Source organism: Netta rufina, assembly GCF_964035555.1.
Source record: "Netta rufina genome assembly, chromosome: 2".
In the NCBI taxonomy this organism is placed as follows: domain Eukaryota; kingdom Metazoa; phylum Chordata; class Aves; order Anseriformes; family Anatidae; genus Netta; species Netta rufina.
The window spans coordinates 55,193,313-55,215,011 of NC_140124.1; the positions used below are offsets into that span (position 1 = coordinate 55,193,313).

A 21,699-nucleotide genomic window follows, 5' to 3' on the forward strand; every position below is an offset into this window, starting at 1 on the left:
AGGCATCAGAGTAAGTTAAAAGATCCATAGTAACATGAGATCAAAATCTGGATCAAAATCTCAGATTTGTCACTATCTGTTCTCACAAAATCCTGACTTTCTCAAACATTAAGACATCACTGTCAGTATGTACTCCTGCCTGTCCTGCAAACATTAGGAGTTGTTACTTCATTTATGGCTACCTTCATTAAAGAATGCCAAGGATCCTCTAAGCAAAGAAATAATGAAACAGCGTTGATATCAAAGTTCAACTACTAAAAATAAATAAATGAAATTGAGGCAAGGTTAATTCCCTCAAGATATTTTATCTTAACATCACAAGAAAGGAGTAGAAATCTGTTTTGTTTTCTGGGACTTTTTATGCCCCTAGTTCTCCTTGGAGCAGTCACTAAGAATATATAAAATTAACTATCTAAAATAATGCTATAGTTACACAATCTCTACACACACATATATATATAAATATACCTGCTTATTTAATGGCCTGAATAAGCAGTCTCTCCAGGTCACCAAGGCAAGCTAGAGGAAAGGAGGTGAAAGACAGAGTTAAAGAAAAGTACTTGTACACACACAGAGTGTAATTCTTTAAGGAAAATTGATATAGTACACTAAGTAATCAGAACTTATTTTTACAATTATGTTCTGGCACACAAATTTCTCATGCAATAAAACTGTTTCACAGTAAAATTACCTTTTGCTTTATTGCTAGCCTTACTTAAGGTAGAGTTACCTAAGGTGTCCCCTTTTCTGACAGTGATCCACTGCCAGCTCTGGAAAACAACAAACCTCGCATATTACTTTGACATTATACTGCTTTTTCTGTTAATGATTTTCAGGCTGGCACAATCTCTTAGACTAGTGAAAGGCAGAACAGTGGAGAGGGAGCTAAGTAAGAATATCAACTGTTTTTCTACCCTACATAAAGTTATTTTAGTGAAGCAGTAAAACAACGCATCTTTCCTAATGCACCACCAGCAAGGACAATACTTATCCATTATAAAAAAATATACTTTCAGCAGAAAATCTGCACCTCAGATAACTGTGTTCTTCTCTTGTTATATTTGAAAAAAATTTTAAAAAAATCAAGATCACATATCAATCTTCCAGACTGATATTACAAACCAAATGTTGTCTGAATCTTGACAGTTTGAATGCTAGAAGATTTGTAGAGATGCATTGAAGTTAACAGAAAAAGGCAATTCACTTCCTGGTCTTGTATTTGAAACACTTGACTGAATTTTAAGTGGAAAGAGAAGGCTATGTAGATACATAAAGATAACAGTACAAGCAGCAAATATCAAGGGACAGCTCTTGTCAGATTGATACTGGTTGTCCCAATAGGTACCAGGTGGATTATACATCCTCAGGTTTAGACTCATCAAACTTTTACTATATAGTGGTGTGAGGAATAAGGTAAGAGGTGCAATTTCTTTCAACAAATTCTATGATGCCTACTTCAAAACTTCTGTAAACGTCCTACAAATAGCAAGTTTCAAGAAGTGATTTGTAGGATGAGAGTGTAAATAAGACAGGCGAAATGGACAAATCACTCACTTCAAAAGGCTACCTACCGAATATATTTCATATATTCCTTTACGACCTTCATCGCACTCACGACGAACCCAATGTCGATTGAGGTAGGCACATATCCCATTCAGTACTTTGCTTGAAAACCTATAATCTTCCCACTGTTGAGTATAGAATTTCAGCACACTCTCATCCATCAAATCTTCACCATCCTAAAAAAAACAAACAGAAGTTTGCTTGTTTTACTACTACAATACTACTAAAAATTAGTAGTATTTTTAATAAAAAGTAGTATTTAAGGTAAAAAGACATAAGGGTATACAATAAATGTATGCCATGAAATATATTTATAGGAAACATAGGGCTAATACTTTTACAATAAAAAAAGTTAAACCAAAACAATAATCAAACAAAAACCACTAAAATATTAAAAGGAAAGTATAGACAAAGACACTTTCCTCTGAAAGAGAGAGATGGTTCTATATTAGAAACAGACAGCTACACTGATGAGTGTGCTAGGGAGATGGACAAGTACTATGTAGAAATTCAGGTATCTTTCCAAACTGGACCAGTACACTTTGAATTGACATGGAAATAAAACAGGAATGCACTCTGGATAAAACCCTGAGACACCTTCATGCAGCCATGTAAATTAATTACAAGGTAGACTTCAAGACTAAGAATTGTTTTACTGTTGCTCAAAAACTAAAATCCTAAAAATCAAAAGCATGGTTCCTTAATGCTTTTCCAAAAACAGATAGGAAAATTTTCTCTTACAATGTAGCCCATAGCTCTATTAGTAATATATCAATTATAATAAATTAAGGTCTACCACCAAGCATTTTCAACAATACAGGCAACCATTTTTTCAGCACTACTAATATGCTGGTTAACAGGTTAGAAAGTCTGGCTATACTTGTTCAAGTTACAGGACAATTTAAGATGACATGTAATGTTACTTTTATAACACATGCACACAAACCCCTTTGGCAGGAAAAGGGGGGAAAAAAAGCTTATGTCGAGGTAAAGCCTACAATACCTTCTAATGTTTAATGGAATGCTTGAGATGAAAGCAGATTTCAAGATCATCCAATTTACTTACAAAGATTGCACACAGTTATGTTGGTACAAGTTTTTCCTCAAGTCAGCCCGTATTACTATAAACACCAATTGATCTAACATTCCATCTTACCTTAAGAAGATTTGTCAAGTAGTTCTTCAGAAATTCTTTTAGGCGTTTGTACAACTCCAAACCCACAAACTGAGCACCTCCAGGTGTTTGGCCCTTTTTTGATTTAGAAGGAGGTACTCCAGCTCCACGTGCTTGATTAGACTGGTGTACACTAGTACAGTAGTTATAAACGTGACTGACAAGGAAGTTAAGGAATATGTATGTGTGAGCACAGGACATTAAGAATACAATAAAAAAAATCAAGTCAATTTAAAGAAACTACTTTTATATTACTGTAAATGACTTCACCATATATTACATTAACTCATATATTACTCATAACTCATATAACTCATATAACTCATATATTACATATATTACATTATATAACTCATATATTACATTAACTCATAAAATAAAATCAAAGCTAAGAAAAATAATTTTAAGCAGAACTATCTTAGCAGAAGTGTACACTGTGGACTGCACGGCAAATACTGATACAAACATTAAATATACCTAACAAGACCACCAACAAAATGAAGTAATGGAATTTTCTGAGAAGGTTGTTTTTAAGGTTTGAATTGAATTTATCTGATGCATTATAATGGCTTTCTAAAAATACATAAGCTTTCATATGAACAGGAAGAAATTTCAACACTTTCCTCAACATAAAGAGAACTTTGTGATGAGATTCACCAAAACCCAATTTACAGCTAGAAGTGTAACTGAACTATCTGCTTGCAATATTTTTTCCTCTCATATCAGTACAACCTGGAAGACTTATTGTATCTGTTAGCAAGACATTTCAAGAGAACATTCTGTTTTCTGGAAGAAAAAACAACAACGAAAACAAACATTCAAATACTCATAATTCTTCCAAAGTTGTAGGTGGAAGTCACATTGCTTGAAACACTTCATGTAAGAAAGCATCCTAAAAGAAACTGCACTCCACAAACAAAGAAAAAAGCTAGGTCAGTAACAATGAATGCAACTGGACATTGATGATGTAACAACAAAAGTGATTACTCACTCAACAAACAATTTGTCAACAAGAAGAAAGGTACCGAGCAGTGATGCTTCTACTGATAGTCTAAGATCAGGCTTTTGAGTCACATATCTCGTTAGAGCAATGTTGCAGTAAGTGATCTAAAAGGTCTAATTTGGCTGTAACTTGTGTTTTAACTAATGGGTCAAGCTTTAACCACTAGACAGGCTTTGCCCATGGTATGTCACACATTAGGAAATTAGTATATTGCCGAGATTTGGCTTTTTCGTTCCCTTCTGAAAGACCAGCACAATAAAATGAAAGAAATCACTGTGATTAAATACCAAGGGCATTAGAAACACAATCCATTACAGTCATTATAACAGACTTGCTGCTGGTATTTAAACAGTAAAGCTCAAGCAGAAAAACTTCTGAAAAATACTCAGTTACCTCCTTTGCAATTTAAGAAATATTTCACAAACAATCTTAAACTGGGTTTTCAGCTTCAGAGTGTACTCTACACCACAAGGAAAGAGATTCATGTGTTTTGTTGTTGTTGTTTTTGATGAATTTCAAAGGAAAAGTCTATTTCAATCCTACATGTATACTCACATGCTTGCTTAGAAAGTCATCTTATTCTGCCCAAAACTATAATGCTCTTTGCCAAAAGTTAACCATTTTGGAAAATGTATATTATAACCTCAGTCGTTACCTGTTACCTCTTCTAGGTGCCAAGTAATGATAGCAAACAGTCTGAAACCTTTATTTGCGCTTAGTAACTGAAGCTTTATCAGCTTCCTAATCTCTTATCAGCCACTTATTACCTGAACGTTATCGATTTCTTTCAGCTCCTAGCTACTTGTTTGTTCAACTTTCCTGGCACTGTCACTACTTGTATCATTTAGACTTTGATTTCAGAATTCCCCATTTAAGTGAGCAATGTTATACAGTACAACAAATTTTCTCTGGGTACAAAACTTTTCCCTCCCACAAAGAAGAAAAAAAGCAGGGCTTATCTCACAGTTTAACTTTAAAATATTTAACTTAAGGTGCTCTGGATTGTGTAATGTCCCTCCATAATGATGCAAGGAATTTAGAGTTTTGATTTATAAATACTGAGCTTAGAGTTTTGCCTCCTCCTTCTCCTAGCTCTCCTAACCCAAGTGGCTTTAATCAAGCCTAAAAATACAAGGAGCCCAGATGGTGAGTAATTCTTAAATTTTCTGTGAATACAGCCTGATGATAATAATACTCTTTCTGCTCTTCTCCAACAATCATCCCAGCAGCCTTCAGAAAAATAAGAGACCAACACTAGAAGACATAAGCCTTTTTTCAGCCCTACACATTTTACTGTTAAATCCAGGACTTCCTGTAAAGTAAACGCTGAGAAAGATTTTGCAATCTTTTGTCCATTCCTTACAGTAATCATCTCAGAGATGAAATAAAAATATACCAGTAGTAGCCACCTTTACTTGTAGTTCCAGCTTCAGTCTCACTAGCCAAAGTGTCCAAGATGGCACTTTCCAAATACTTTACTTTAGTTGTTCTGCGCAAGTCAAAATGAAGTTACAGTTTGTCTGTGCAGAAGGCAGTTTTTAAGTGCAAACAACTCTTCGACATATTATGCATAAAAGAAAACTTAGGCTTTGTTTACAATCTGCACCTCCGTCTGGTAAAGCCAGCCACTGACAGAAAGACTGACATATGCAAAACAAAATCAGAGATGTGCTGCCTGCAGCAAAGTACATGCCAGTCCATCTGAGAATCACAAGAAGAATGGTATAAAAATATTTCTTGGTTGCAGAAAGCAAAGTAATCCCCTTCAACTGCCTTGTACTTTGGAAGTCAAGTACATACCAAATGTCTATTACAAAACATTTCTGTGGATGTTTTCACAGTTCTGCATAGTGATTCACATATTACGACAATCAGAGAAATTAATTTATCAATAGTTTACACTACAGTGAAGTTGCGTTGCACCCAAACCTTCTGACTTCTAAACTTCAAGGTTGGTTCAGCAAGCAGACAAACCATCTTAAGGATTAGATGAATCTTTATGTCATCTTTATAGTGAAAGAGGAATTAGATTTATTTATCTAAATTAAGGTTTGAGGTAGGAGACGAAAAGCAAGTTTGTAAATTTATTCAGTATTGTGTAAGTTGAGATGAAAAATCTTTCAAAACTTTATTCTTCTCTAAAATGTGATTCAAGAAGCATTCAAAGACTAAAATTAATTTTACCATCTTTGTCTTCAATACAATTTACGCTGCTTTTAAAACAACCTTTACTCGGTTTCTGAAGCCGAGCAGCTACCATTTCATAATGAATTCATGGCTTTGTACAACATACCTACTGAAGGAAACAATCCTGACAAACAAAATGCACCTGGAAGGCTTAATATCCATCCTTGCCACCTACTTTTCTAGTAGGACAGGAGTTCATGCAGACAGTCAGTGTGGATTTGAGGAAGCGACTGCCATGACAACTAACCATTTTTCCTTTTCCCAGATCATATGCTGAGAGGTTCTAAATTTCTGTGTCAGCACAGGGGAAATGAAACAGTCTCTCAGTAGTACTGAATAAACTTTTTGAACAAGTACACCATGAAAACAGTAAGCTTGAGAGTGCTATGGTCACCTCTAAACTAACCCCTTCTCCAGAAAAGTACCAAAATACTTCATGAGGCATTTTTTCCTCAAGGAGCAAGTGCAGACAAAATATGGAAGACAAGTATCAATTTTGTAATTCAATACAACAGGAAAACACTCAGACTTTACACCAATGGATATGAATTACTTAGTTTCATGAGTTTCTAATTTTAAACATATAAAGAAAGCTGTGCTTCTGAGCTAATAACTGATTCCCCTTCCAGTAGCACAGCTGGGTCCCCACAGTTCTCCCATATTGCTATGAAAATAGCATAGCTAGAGTACAGATATGTAAAAATAAAAGGAAGTGAAAGGGAAGCAGAAATAATATAATTTAGCACAAAGCTACATTATTGATGGCAGAGAAACGACCGCAAAGCTTTTACAACAAGAAGACAAATCCAAACTACCTTCTAACCAGAGTTTTTGTTATTGATTTCAGTCTCTTTATAACGAAGATAAAGCATAAATTTGCTATTTTACATATCTAAATCAGTAATTAACTCTATGCCAAATGCCATCACCCTAAGAGTAGGTCGAAACAAACAGGTTCAGATTAGTTATACTTTGGTATAATTAAGAAAAATGGAAATTTTTGACAACAGTAATGCAAGAACAACATATAGAAAGGTATTGAAAACATCAACAACAACAAAATGCTAGGAAAAGCTATGGAAATTTTGTATTCTTGTAAAACCACCTCCAATAAAACAGTACAGCTCACCATTTTCAATAGAGAACTGCTTTACGCATTTCCTTCAGACAGATTAAAGTCATTTCAATTCATGTGTCCAGATTACATTGGGTGAATTTCACAAAGCCATCTCGTGCATAAATAAAAATTATGAGAGAAGTATACATGTCTATATGACTTTAACACCTCATCAAACAAACAGATTAATGACATTTTGCACAGGTTTTTGAAATGATGAGGCTGCCAAGATCAAACCACTTTTCAGAATAAGTGCTTTAAACCTGAAATTCAGCTTTCTGAGGAGTAGCAATGAGAAGGAAAAAAAAAAACATACAAAAAAAAAAGACCAAAAAATAAAACCACAAGCCTTAATTCTTTTCAGGAAGGTATCAGCAAGAGCCCATTTTTAAGTCAATTCAGTTAGGAAAGGTTACAGATACTCCACAAAGCAGTTCAAACAAAGTCCAAACAAAAAACACCCCGGCTCCAGCCCCACACATTCTCCATCTGAGTTTCAATACAATTTATTCTATGATCAATTACACATTTAAGTCTTTATATGACATACTACTGCTTTGCTAAGCTATTCCCATGTTAATCAAGGAAAGACTGAGGCAGTGAATGTAGGACCTATTACAGAATCAGCCATGCATGCTGCTGTAAGAATCCATGCATAATCAAATTCACATACATTTATGAAAGTCTGAGATCTGAGAAACTTCCAGCAAAAGCCATCTAAAGACTAATAGACAACTTCTTGTTTCCATCTGCATGGCATAAAACCAGAAAAATAGCAGAGAAGTGCTGAGTTAAAAGGAAAACACAGATTTTCAAACTCAAATACATACACAAAGCGTACAGTCTTTATGTCAATGTGTAAGAACCACTATAATTGAGGTTAAGTTTAAAGTTCTGTGCATTGACAGAAGTTGATTTTGTACAGAACATTCTTGGTTACTACAAGCAAGTAGAACAGGACGTGATCAGCACAGAGATGAGAATAAAGAAGGAACTGATCACGCTAAAATATTCTGCACTTCTTCAAAACCAAAGCAGCAATTGTTATAAGTATACACAAGACTGTACCATTATACCTACATTTCTGCATAACCACGTGTACCCTTCAAAAAGTGTAAACAAATTCATTTACTTGTACCACAAGTGCATTTACTTCTACCTTCACATTCCAAGTAAGCTCTAACTTGCACACAAGAAATGCTAAGAAATATCATATTGAATGTAAACAGGATTACTACTAGCACAGTGGAGGCTGCTTTGATGTATGCAGAGTGACCTCAATTTGCCATTAATGTGAACGGATAGCTTAGAATCTCAAAAGAAAGCGGAACTGTTTCTAAGGCTTAAAAACTGCATACTCTAGCATCCCAGTATATTTTTCTGTACAGAAAGAATAAGGGACATTAAGAAAAAAAAACACAAGATGTTGTACTGCCCAGTAACAGCAGATTCACGCGATCAGTAAATAAAAGATTCTTATAGTTTTAAAGTATTTCTACTTATTAGAAGTCTTAACTAAAGAATCTTACAAGAATTTCAGTAAAATTTCAGTAAATGCCATTAGGACAAGGGCTGCAAAAGAAGCAATAATTTCATGATTCTCCTTGGGGAAAACGTTCTACTGGTGCTGAATCTATCCACAGGCAAAGACATGTTTCATGTATTTATATATTTTATTTTATGAACAGGGAGATTATCCTGAGTCATCTGGCATTTTTAGAATGTAAATATACTACAACGTATATAATAATGTTTTTTCCTTATTGCATGCTAAAATCTGAGACAAAACCACAATAACCTTTTCTGATGTACAATTACATGATGCAATGGATAATCAAAAACTACCACTTCATTAAAGCTAGTTTAAAAAGTTGAATCACAGTAAGCAAATTTAGAAACAAGGGAAAAATGTTCATAAAATGATGAAATTAGACAGAAAAGCCTAACCTTTATTTATCCTTACTTTAAAATACTTAATATAATTATTTTCAAAAATTATTGCCAAGTTGTTAATAAAAGGACAATAATATAATAAAGTTGATTTGAACACTGCAGATGCACTTTTCAGTAAAGCAATCAAACCTTCCATAGTACTTGTCCGATTACCAATTAAAACATTTTAAACTCTCTCTCTACTTCACGTAGACTGAGATCTTACTCACAGTAAATTAATGATGCCTAGAATCCTTAAACAGTTCCTCCCCCCAGCTGAACATATTCCTTAAACATTACAACTGAACAAAAAGATTCCTCTGTTCAACAGGTACAAAATAATTGCACTGCCTAAAAAAGAATCTATAAATGCTTCCCAGATTATGTTTTGTAAAGTAAGACAGTAAGAGCTTCAGTTTAAGAGAAAAAAAAATCTTGAGTTTTCAAATAAGTACACAGGTATGAAATAACGGTGAACCACTGAGCTTTCCATTCATCAATCATACCTGTAAATTGAAGACTTCTTTAGGAAGAGTAACTTCAAGAAGTTATTTAGCTTTCTGGGTAAGCCACTGTGAAAATTACTGCACCATATTGAACTAGCATGAATGTTTTCTGATAGTCTAATACCTGGTCTGAGTATCTGTTTAGGATATATAAAAGAGGGTAAGTTACAAAGTCCTTTCATTCCCTCCACTGCAGAATTTAAATCTGAATGTGTGGAAATCCCAATACATCTGAGGAAAATAAATCACAGACTTATCGAATAATTAGTTTAAAAAACTGTTGACAGTTTCTGTAATAAAATAATAGTAAAATGGAAGATGTACAAATATTTTACCATTGCCAGATGGGTGTTGGCAAGAGGTAGCCATGAAGATAAGTGACTTATTCAACTTGTTCTTATTTGTATTTTTATAAGAGTCATTCTAGTAAGTAAACAAAGTAATAGGTGTTCCATCAAGAATTCAGAAGCTCACGACTTGCTTTGCAAGGATGGTGCTTTCTTGGACAGACCCACTGCCAGTTGCATCAAAAATAGATCAAATGACATGGAGCAATACTCTGCATACATTGGTAATGCTACTCCCTGACTTATTGCAACAAGTGGGGTTCCTCTTTTGTTGTTTTTGTTGCAGAACGGTGGCTTGAGCTCATTTTCCCTTTGTATAAGGGAGACAGAACAACTTATCAGTAAACTACCCTCTCATGGGTAGCGACATGAAAATTTTCATGTGCAGTGATATCAAAATTTGCTGCTTTTCTCCACTGTTCCACAAACTTCATCACTGTTACAGAACTGACTTTTACAACCTAGTCCTTTTCCCAACAGCCTCCAAACTAATTACCACTAAAGGAAAAAAACAAAAAAAAAAAAAAAAAAGGAGGGAAAACAACAAGTACCATTCTAAAATAATTTCGTTTCTATAAGGAAGTTCTCAACAGGAAATAAAGAACATATATCAGAAAGTAATTACAGTACAATCCATCATAACTGTGCAAAGAGCGGTAAATAAAAATATCACACCTTCTCTAAAGGACTGCTCTTCTGGTTAGGTGCTTTGACATAGCTGGTAGGACAAAAATGAATCACAAGAGTATGTGCTGCACTAAAAAAAAAAAAAAAACACATTTGGTAATGGTCTCATTTGACCAAAAAAAAAAAAAAAAAGCACATCCTGAAATAAGAAGCACAAAGGAATCTGAAAGAATAGGGATTGAAGTCTTTAGAACTACCATTCAGAAACAAGATCTCTTGGTTTACTTCTTCAATATTCTGCGATCTAGAAAACACCCAGAATAATCAACTTTTTAATTCTCCTGCTAGAAGAAAGCATATAAAAACTTAAATACCAGCTCTGACCTATACTCAGAGATTGAATCCACTGTCTCACAAAAGGACTCTCTGGATAAAGAGAATGAGTAGAGATAGGATGGAAGGTCCAAACTGTCTGAACTGCTTAACTCTTCCTCTACTTTCTAAAATTCATTTTAACAAAGCACAACAAGAACTTCCACACCTCCAAACAATGCTGGCTAAAAGTTCAATACCAGATACAGAAGCAAAAGCAGTTGCACACAACAAAAAAGGATGAGGAAATGACTGAACTGTCCACTCCACAAGATTTCCAAACTGGTGTCACATTCAGCCTTCTCAGAAGTAAGGCTGATCTTCAGACCTTACACTCTGCTGAAACTCATCTGTTTTGCTTTCCAAACCCAGCTATTCAGAGCCTCTTGAAAAGTCTGCCAATCTACTAGACTCATTGTATGTGATGACTGATCAAATGTTTCCCATACTGCATCTAAAAGGGGATAAATCTTCTTTCAAGCACAACTTTTGAACATTTGCACTTGATATAGGATGTAAAGTGCATTATCATCTTGATAATTGATTCAGAACTCCTAGCCTAACCAGCGTCAAATATTCTGAGGTACTAGACTATTAAATTAACCCACAAATAAATATAAAAGTCAACTACCAAAATTATTCACCAAATGAATTCACTCATGGAAGAAACAAAATCCAACTAAATTTCAGGCTCAACAAATCACTTGAAGCAGCAAGAAGCAAATGAGTAGTTAATATACAAGATATCCCTTTCACAGCTTCATCCAATGAGTATTTGAGAACATCTGATGGAGAGGGGAAAAAAAGTAGATGCTTCAAGAGTATTATTACACCAGGTATTTAGTCTTCAGCTGAACTGCTTGATAGAACACACACACAGGAATATGTTAAAGACTCAAAAGAAAAAAAAAAATCCCTCAGAGGTTCTCCTACATGTTAGATTTCTTGCAAACATTGAACTTCTGCAGATTTGTTTTGTTCAGTAAAGAACAACACTGAATCTAGCAACACAAGGCTTCAGTCATCTCAAGTCTTGGCAAGAGTTCTGACCCTAAACTAAATGTTATTTCATCTTCCTGCCTCTAACAAAAAAATCTAGACAAAATCGAGAGACACCTCAGGGCGTTTTTTCTACTTTGGAGCATGGATTCTGTAAGCATACACACCTGTAAGATTACACACCTGCTCTGAGATTATAAATGCAGAAAACAAACTTTTCTGTCTCCTTAGAAAGTCCAGAGAACCACAGGACTAACTGACTTATATTGCCTTGCATTTTTTTTTTTTTTTAAAGTTGTCTCTTCACATAAGTTCACAAAAATAGACTAAATTCGAGGCACAATTCCAAATAAGTGCCAATAACAATTTTAAGATTAATTTATGTATCAGAATAATAACTTTTATTAAAAATCTCCAAAAATTAAGAAAACTATCAGAATTACTTGAAGTAAGGAAATGCATACAACCATTCAATTTCTTTTGTCACATGTCTACACACTTTGCTTTACCAAAACCTTCTTAAACAGTACTTAACTCTACTGGGCAGTAGAAGGTTCTTAGAGTGAATACTGACCAACAGATGCAAACAGAACAGGTGAGAGATTTCACCTTACTGTGGTTCTTTGTCATATCCAACTGCATGTCACTTTTTACAGAAGGCACAAAAGCAGGATTTATCACTTTCCAAACAACGTCCTGAAATTAAGCACTGAATATGTAATACAGGAAGAGGCACAAGTCTCTTTAAAAATCAGTGATCAAAGATCACAGAATCATGGAATGGTTTGGATTGGAAGGCGGCCTTACAGACCATCTAAATCCAACCCTCTGCCACGGGCAGGGATGCCTCCACCAGACCAGGCTGCCCAAGGCCCCATCCAGCCTGGCCTCAAACACTTACAGGGATGGGGCATCCACAGCTTCTCTGGGCAACCCGTGCCAGTGCCTCACCACCCTCAGAGTAGAGTTTCTTCCTTATATCTAATCTAAATCTATCCTCTTTTAGCTTAAAAACATTATTTCTTATCCTATCATTACAGTCCCTGACAAAGAATCCCTCTCCAGCTTTCCTGTAGGCCCCTTTCAGGTACTAGAAGTCCACAATAAGGTCTCCCCAGAGCCTTCTCTTCTCCAGGCTGAACAACCCCAACTCCCTCAGCCTGTCTTCGTAGAAGAGGTGCTCCAGCCCTTTGACCACCTTCCTTTGGACTCGCTTTAATACAACCATGTCCTTCTTGTGCTGGGGGCCCCAGAGCTGAACACGGTGCTCCAGGTGGGAGGTCTCACAAGAGCAGAGTAGAGGTTGGGAGTTACCTTCAACTACTTGACCTCAATCCTGACATACTACCTGACAGAAACAAGTTTCCTGAAGCTTTCCAAGTAGTAGTTTGCTACACATACAAGGATGAACACAGCAACAATCTCCAGAATAGGAGATGCTGGAAAACTTCAATAGCTCTTGGATACAAATTAGCAATTCAAGAGAAATCCATTGTGCGCATCCTCACACCAGCTGGAAAAATCATAAAAACAACTCAGCTTAAAGAACTATTTTGAAGTTCACAAGAGAAAATTTTTCAAGGTAACTGGACATTACAAATCACACCCAAAAAATAATGCCAAAATCTAACATATAAAGGAAAAAAAACTAATAAAAAATTAAATATCTGCTCTATCAAATAATCATAATCAAACCTGAAATTCAGAAGTATACATAACGAAGAGTTTTCCAGAACAATAAGTCTGCTCACTTGCAAGAAAGAATAAATAGAAATGGCTGATCATTAAACAGAAAAGGCTGATATATTCTTAAACATCACTAAATCAACTACTTACGAAGCAATTTTAAATTTAAAAATATAAAAAAAATATATTTTTCATCTACCAACAATGAAAGAATGAAAGTACTAATTGGCTTAGATGCTAGGATACGTGTACAGTTCCATGTATCTGGATTTTGCCATACTTTGTCTGGTGTAAACCTGTTGAATTCCAGCTCTTAGGTCATCCCATATCTGGTCAAGACCAATTTGTTTAAGTCCATGCGGGTTCTGACTCCTATTAGATGACATTTTGTATTTCCTGTGAAGTCTTCCAGTGCAGCAGCCTGAGATCTGGTTATTCCTCCATCAGAGTCACAAGCAAAGCAACATTATAAATTCAGTTGCAGTAACTCTAAGATATTCTTTATATGCAAACAGCAAGGCTTCCCAGGAAGAAAATCTGCAAAAGGAAAAAAAAGATGCATATATTACAAAACTGTCCAATCAAATTCATTAGCACTAGAATGAAAAATGTAAAATTAGTGATCTCTTTGGTACATTTTCATTTACACGAGATATCCATGATCCAGAACCAAAAGAATTTAATTTTGCAATTCAGCAATTCACTACAACATGCAACTGTTAGTATCCAGATCTGTACAAAGCGTATAGGTACCTCTGTCAGCACAGTTGACAATAAAAACCTAACACTAATAAAAAATGTGATAGAAATAATTGTTCCAAGAAGCAGACACTATCCTGCCATGAAGTGTTTCCTCCCTCCAATATTTGACACCAACTTATGGTTCTGTGATAACTCATGGTTTAACAACACCATGATACATAGCCAACATAACCACAAGGTATCTAATACCATTATTTTTCTTTTATATCACTAAACTCTTCTAGACTCGAGATTCTATCACAGATAATCTGAAAGTCCAAGGTATTTTGGGAGCAGAGCATTTTGTATTTGGTAGATACATGCTTACATTAATTTCTGTGTTAAGTAAAATAACATCACTTCCTTGAATGTCATTGTATGAGCAGGAAAACATGCAGTCAATAATGGTCAGAAGAAAGAACAACTAATTGAATGCACAAAATAAAGATCCATTTTTACAAGTCCTTTGAATTTATTTGCAATTTTAATATGGCTCATCCTCTGTAGCAACCAAATTAAGAAGATTTCCTAGAGTGACAAAGGAGGTAACATGATTAAAAAATAATCCACAATAATCAAGTTGTAATAAATCAGGATCAGCTTACCCTAGAGTGCATTCACTGAAATGTTGTAATACTCAAAACACAGTGAAACATATCATTACTCTTTGCACTGTTTCTACAGAAAAAAAAAAAAAAGAATACAGCCCTATGATAAACCTGTCCTGTAATGGAGTCTGGTGGCAAAGGGCCAAGTGAATCCTTCTGTAAATTCAAGGATAGTATGTGCCAAGACCTGATAAATCCTGTTATTTGTTTTTGACCTCTGAGCAGTGGAAGATGAAGATATACTTCCATGATCTAAAATACATCATAGGTACTTCATCACAGCCACTTCTAGACTTTGTATGTTGCACTCCAAATTCCACAGTTCAAGATTAAAGATAATATCACACCTTACCTGTCTGCTCCCCCTGCAAATTATTGGGAAAGGGGAACACAAAACATTCAGTTTTTTCAGTCAGCAAATCAGTCCTTACCCAAATAACACGCAAGTTAACATTCCTCATAGTCATTTACTATCCATCACCCACAAGTATTTAAATCTCAAATTCTAAGTAAAAAACATGTATAATTATTTAGATGATGTAAATCTGCAAAATGAGACAGTACTTGCTGCGATCAGAGAAACTGCTTCTGTAGCTATTTTTTCTTTTAACATGAGCAACAATTACTTGGAAGATTAGGAGAGAAAAATGAGAATACAATCAATATATGTATCTTATAAAATGTTTAACTTTGCTGTTCTGTGCTTCTGTAGTTACAGCAAACTGATTGTTAGAGGCACGTGAATCACCATGCTGCACTGGAAAAAAGATCACACAGATCACACCTTATTGGTATTTCATTTCTGGAAAACAAACTTGCCACGAAACTAAAAGTGATGGGATTTCCACAACTTAGCAATGAACACCAGGAAGAACAAAGGTCCACAAGTGGCTGCTCGCTTCTTACTGCAGGAGAATGGCCATGGTCTGAAGTGCATGTAACACACCCACAACCTTGGACTATGACCCTAAGTCAGCACTGCAATACAAAGCAACACAATTAACTTTCTCTCTTGAATCCAAGAAAAAAGAAACTTTTTGGTTCCTTACTACTTCAACTCTCCACATAAGCAAGAGAGGACATAGTTACCAGCCTACCAACTCTCCTTCTCTATCAGGATTTGTAAAACGTAACTGACCCTGATGCTTTTACTAATCTGTAAAAAGCAAGCAGCCCAGAATTACAACGTATTTTAGTAAAAATATTTTGATGTAACTAATACAGAACACTTCACTCATGTATAAAAGTTCACAAGAAAAGACCAACCCCTTATTAGGTCAAAGAAAATACAGTAACTGTTATTACAATTCACGAGTGGGACAAGGTCCCTTCCCAGACAAGGCGCAGAAAGAAGCAACACCCAGGGTTCTTGCTCTGGTGTCTCTCTAGGTGCCAGTAAGGGTACATCACCATTCCACGCCAGCCTGTTGTAACCAGTGGCCTAACAGATGCAGTTATGCATGTATGACAGAAATATATAACTTCTCTAATGAAGCACTTCCTAATCTTGTTACATACCCTGGTGCATCTACAAATGCTGCCTTCTTCCATAATCTTTTAAAAATCAATGCGTTCCTCATTCACACTGTACTGATTTTCCCTAGTATCTCCCTAAAATAACCTCTGTGAGCAAGTCAAGATGCAACCATTAACAAAAAATGTCACAAAGAAAGAACTTAGTTTTGATTTCCATTTTGTTTTCTCATCCAGTCCACTACATATAAATACATTTTCTTTAGAAACAGTAATTCCTACTGTATGTGACATTACATCACGATCCTTTGGCTATCTTTCAATTTGAATTTTACAATTAGAGGCGTAACTACAGAATGTTAGCATCATATCACTAACTTCCTATGGAATGTTATCCTATCACTAACTGCATAGATTCAAAACATTTACTTCTTCTAGTTACTAGTTAACACAGTTGGTAAATAACACAACAGATGAATAATGATCAAAACTACTTTTTTTTTTTCAGATTTATTCATACGCATAAAAATGGAAAGGGAATTATTAATATATTAAATAACAGAAGTTTCACTGAATAAGAATAGTTACAAAACCATATTTATAAAAGCAGATGTTTGCACTTACTTGTTCAACTAAGATGGTGTTACATGTATGGAGAGAAAGGGAAAACTAGGCTTTGTTGCATAACAGTTATTATTACACACAAGCACCCAGGGAAAATATGAAGTTCTATTTCACTGCTACGGATAAGTGTAATTTTCAAAATTATTTTTGTGATTCATGCACACAAAACCTCACGAAGTCTGGTCCACACTAATTACACTGTGTCTCACTACCCATGGTCCTTATCACTACATTTACAAGGGAGAATAAAGGGAAGGGACAATAAGACATCTATAGCACTTCTGCAACAGCTCTCATTAGCTAAAGAGGCTTCAGCTTTTAGAACTTACATAACAGACACCATGCACGCCGCCTGCTATCATACAATACTCTGACTTTCAGCATTGTACAAAAACAACAACAAAAATTCATTGCTGCAATCCTCACTGCTTTGGGGGATAGAAAACAAAGTAATAAATGCAGAGACTATAACAAAGAACAAGAGTTTAGCCATTTCCCAGAGCTCAGTCTATGTGCAACCTCCAAAAGCAAGGTGCCCTCCCAAGAGCCAAACATGGCTACAGATGAATTGAAAGCTCAAAGCTTTTCGTCAGTAAGATTTCTGACCTTTGGAAGTGATGTTAGCAGGAGTGTGTATAAGCCAAACTTGAACTGACTGTCACTGTACCTACCTTCTCGCTCAACCACAAAGCAAATGTTCTGTTGATGACCAGTTCAAAGACAGGACCACTGCCCAAGTTACACCACCTGCTCAGTAGCTCTGGACCAGTAAATACAGATTGCATTATGTCTCCAGGACCAGTGATAATTACATAAAAAATTACTTCTGCAGTTTCCAGCTGATACAGACAACTTTATGCAGCAGTATGACAGTTTTCAACAGCCCACTTTTTAACCCTGCTTTCCAGCAATACAATTGAAACAGAACTGTCAAAGAACCTAGTCGTTTCTGCCTATACCAACATCAAAAAGAAGTAATATTTCTCCACAACCTTTAGAACAATGCCCTCAAAGGACAGAAGGAAACACTATTCTCCTCTTCTGTTACTGGGGTACTGGAAGAAGAACACACCTCATATACAAGGCATGAGATCTCACTTAAAAATGGCATCATTCATTTTTGCTGACCTAAGAAGCTTTCTTTTAGCTACCCCATATAAGGAAAACAATGCGTATCTTGAATTAGGTCTATACAAAGAAAGCAGGGTTAATTTTCAGAGATTATCTTAAAAAAAAAACAAACAAACAACAACAACAACACAATAAAAGACACCTGACTACAGTATCTCAAGCTATATGCTGGAGTTGCCACCTTATTTTGATGTCTGAATACAATATAGCTTTCTTCTTCACAGCTATACAGCCTATGCTCCACCCATTGTCCTCTCATAACCACGCATTGCTAAACTACAGATTTAAAAGATAGTTTACTTCAATAACAGTAAAAACAAGTACAGATAAAATTCAAAGTTGATAGCTTCTTGACTCAGTAAGAATTTACAAAGAAAAAAAAAAAAAGCTGGCAGACCTGTAAATACACAGCACCTAAACTCAGTCACATCTAAGTAATCCCTCATCCATTTCTAAGTCAACCCTTGTCTGATTCCAGTAATAAGCTACGGTGAAACAAATGCCATTAAAGTCATCATAGAAAATCCTGGTTGGAAGGGACCCACAAGGATCATCAAGTCCAACTCCTGGGTCCCCAGAGGGCCACCCAAACATCATACCGCATGTCTGAGAGCGTTGGACAAATACTTCTTGAACTCCAACAGACCCAGTGCCGTGAACGGCTTCCCTGGGGAGCCTGTTCCAGTGCCCGACCACCCTCTGGGTGCAGACCCTTTCCCTAACCCCCAGCCTGACCCTCCCCTGTCCCAGTTCCATGCCGTTCCCTCGGGTCCAGTCGCTGTCCCCAGAGAGCAGAGCTCAGCGCCTGCCCCTCCGCTCCCCTCGTGAGGGAGCTGCAGGCTGCCATGAGGCCTCCCCTCAGCCTGCTCTGCTCGGGGCTGAGCAAACCAAGGGACCTCAGCCACTCCTCATATATATTGCCCTCCAGGCCCTTCACCATCTGCGTTGCCCTCCTTTGGACACTCTCTAACAGCTTTATGCCTTTCTCATACTGTGGCACTCAAAACTGCACACAGTACTCAAGGTGTGGCCACACCAGTGCAGAGTGGAGGGGGAAACCACTCTAATAACTTATTCTAAAAGTTCAAAGACTTCAACATTATTGAGGTTTCCAAAATTTTCAAACATATACTGAAGTCAAAGCTTTCCCCCCATACACCTCAAATTCATTTTCTAAAGATGAAAGAAATTTTGCAAGTAATAAAAATACATCAAAAGTTCATTTGGACACTAACTACAGTTTGTTATCTTTGGTAAAAATTGGTGTAGTGACCACATTCACTTAAATAACCACTAAAAGCAACAGAACAGCCCTCTGTGCTTGAAGGATAAAGCATAATAAACATTTAATCTTTGGCTTCAAAAGACAAGAAAAAGTAGTAAGTTTAATACAGCCACACACGTACAAATGCAAGGTGAAATTCCTCTTGCCATACACTTCCATCCCCATTTTTCCAGCTCAATTTCTGTCTTATCTTACCCTGCTCTCCTGTTGCCCTCTTTCATTTCAGCTTGTCTGATCCAGAATTTCAACAGATGTTTCTTGAAAACAACAGCAGCAACTCTCAAAAACGTTCCCAACCAGTTCTGCCCTCCTCTACACTGAGCTGAGGCAACTATTTAAGTTATTTACCTGGGATATGCAATACAGCTGAACAACATACGAAGTATTTTCAAAAGACACAGTCAGAAGGACATTAAACACTACCTTTATTCTAACATGGTAGTTATTTGCTTGCTCTTGTACTTATTTAAAAAATGAGTTAAGATATTGCATGCTGGTTTAACTCCAGCTACAATAAACTTGAAATCACAATAATTGAAGTGCCCCTGAAGTATTACCACATCAAACTACTTTGCAAGATTTTGCCTTACAATGCATGCCTATCGCTTTACACCAAGGCTAAACTTACCAAAAAACAAACCAAGCCTCTCTCATAACCAAAGCTGTCAATTTATTATTCTTATATCCCTCGTACCAAACATGGGCAGTTCCACAGATAGGATGTTGCAAAATCCTACAAAGCGGTCTTAGGGCTCCTTTTGAAGTCATGTACGCACAAACTCCTTGGAAAGACATGAAAACACAAAGCACAGAGCCGAGAACAATATACAGATTAACTAGAGGTAAAGGGAGGTTAAGACAGAATCTCCATTGTGAAACAGACACAAGCATTGGCTTGTGGGGAGGTAGGACAGAGACTTAAAAAATTCTCTTCACTTTCTCCTTTTACTTCTGTCTTTAAAAGTTATATAAACTGTTTCTTGGACTTTTTTTTTTTCCAAGTTAAACATCTCTCAAACCCTAAAGGACATGGCCTCCACTCTGGCACATATTAAGATTTGATGTGGTGGAAACAGGAAGGAGAAATAATTCTATTTTGTCTCTATGATCACTTGCACTTACAATTTATGATTTCAAAGACATTTTCTAAAACCATGTGCCTCCAAATGAATTATTTTGTGTTTACCTGACTTCAGTGGAGGTTACCATTATGAGCTCAAAACTATAACGTAACAGCTTAATTGAACCATGGTCCTGCATACAACATTTTATGATATTGACATTTCTGTCCAGAAGTATTTTACGTCACTAAAATAGGCAGGTGGTTTACACATGTAAAATAACCCAATCCCTACAGCAAGGCTAGGAACAAGTATGGTGTCCTTAGCACTTCACACACACTACATGTGTGTAATTATTCAAAATCTGAAGAATCTGTCTACAGCAGACATTTCCACTGTGTCTCAGCAAAATCAATCCACAACAATTGAAAAAAAAAAAAAAAAATAGTTACAGGTTATTCCAAAAATTACATCAATACCAGAAGAGAAACATTAGAATATTCTAACACACACGCCTTCATGGACAACATGGATCAAATTACATTTCTTGAATCAGTTTGGAAGATGCAATAAAGGGAAACAAGGGTGGAGAAGTCAAAAAAACACAATCCTAGATACTCAATATGCCTAGCAGAAGACAGAATAAGGCACCTTGTTCTTCTTACAAAATAAAATCAGCAGTGGGAAGTTGTATTGAATTCAATTTAGCAAGAACAAGCACAGAAGACTTTGGAAACTCTGAATTATCTTGGGCCAGCCTAGAGACCCCAATAACCTTGTACAGCTAATTCTTACATGAACTGATTTCCTGAGAGCTCTTACTTGCCATCAAAACTTTACCTGAAACCAACTGCATAAGCTGGAACAATGTGATCCTATAGATCTCTACCCAGAAAATCTTGGTCTGAACTTACAGTCCACTGCAGTCACAGTATCACCTCTGTCAGAACCTTCAGGGCGAGTCTCTAAATGCCAACAAATCTCTCTCCATCGTAACAGAATTTAGTGTACCACAGTACATGATTTCATACTGACCTGTTAATAGTCAAATAGCAGCTTTCACTTGTAACAACGTTTGTATGCAAAATTTTCACATTGCTCTTGGACAGCAGTGATTCTTATCTAATTTTAGCAAGGACTAATGTTAGCAAGTGTCAGACAGTTCAGGGTAGAATCTCTTCCCAATAGCTTATTAATTTCACAGCACCTTTGATCTTTTTACCTTTGCAAGAGCTCAACTAATCAAAGTAATGCAGTTTGTAA

At 36.1% G+C, this 21,699-nt stretch overlaps 1 protein-coding gene across 2 annotated transcripts in view; it reads right to left on the bottom strand.

The window, feature by feature from the left end:
• Positions 1-21,699, bottom strand: part of CUL1 (cullin 1) — a 50,290-nt gene that overhangs the window by 22,380 nt on the left and 6,211 nt on the right. For both annotated transcript variants that reach the window (XM_084282479.1, XM_084282478.1), the window contains exons 2-5: positions 13,760-14,050; positions 2,720-2,894; positions 1,572-1,739; positions 469-519 (exon numbers count right to left, since the gene is read on the bottom strand). In XM_084282479.1, the coding sequence (XP_084138605.1) occupies positions 469-519; positions 1,572-1,739; positions 2,720-2,894; positions 13,760-13,899 (534 nt within the window). In that variant the 5' untranslated portion in view covers positions 13,900-14,050. The remainder of the gene's footprint in view (positions 1-468; positions 520-1,571; positions 1,740-2,719; positions 2,895-13,759; positions 14,051-21,699) is intronic.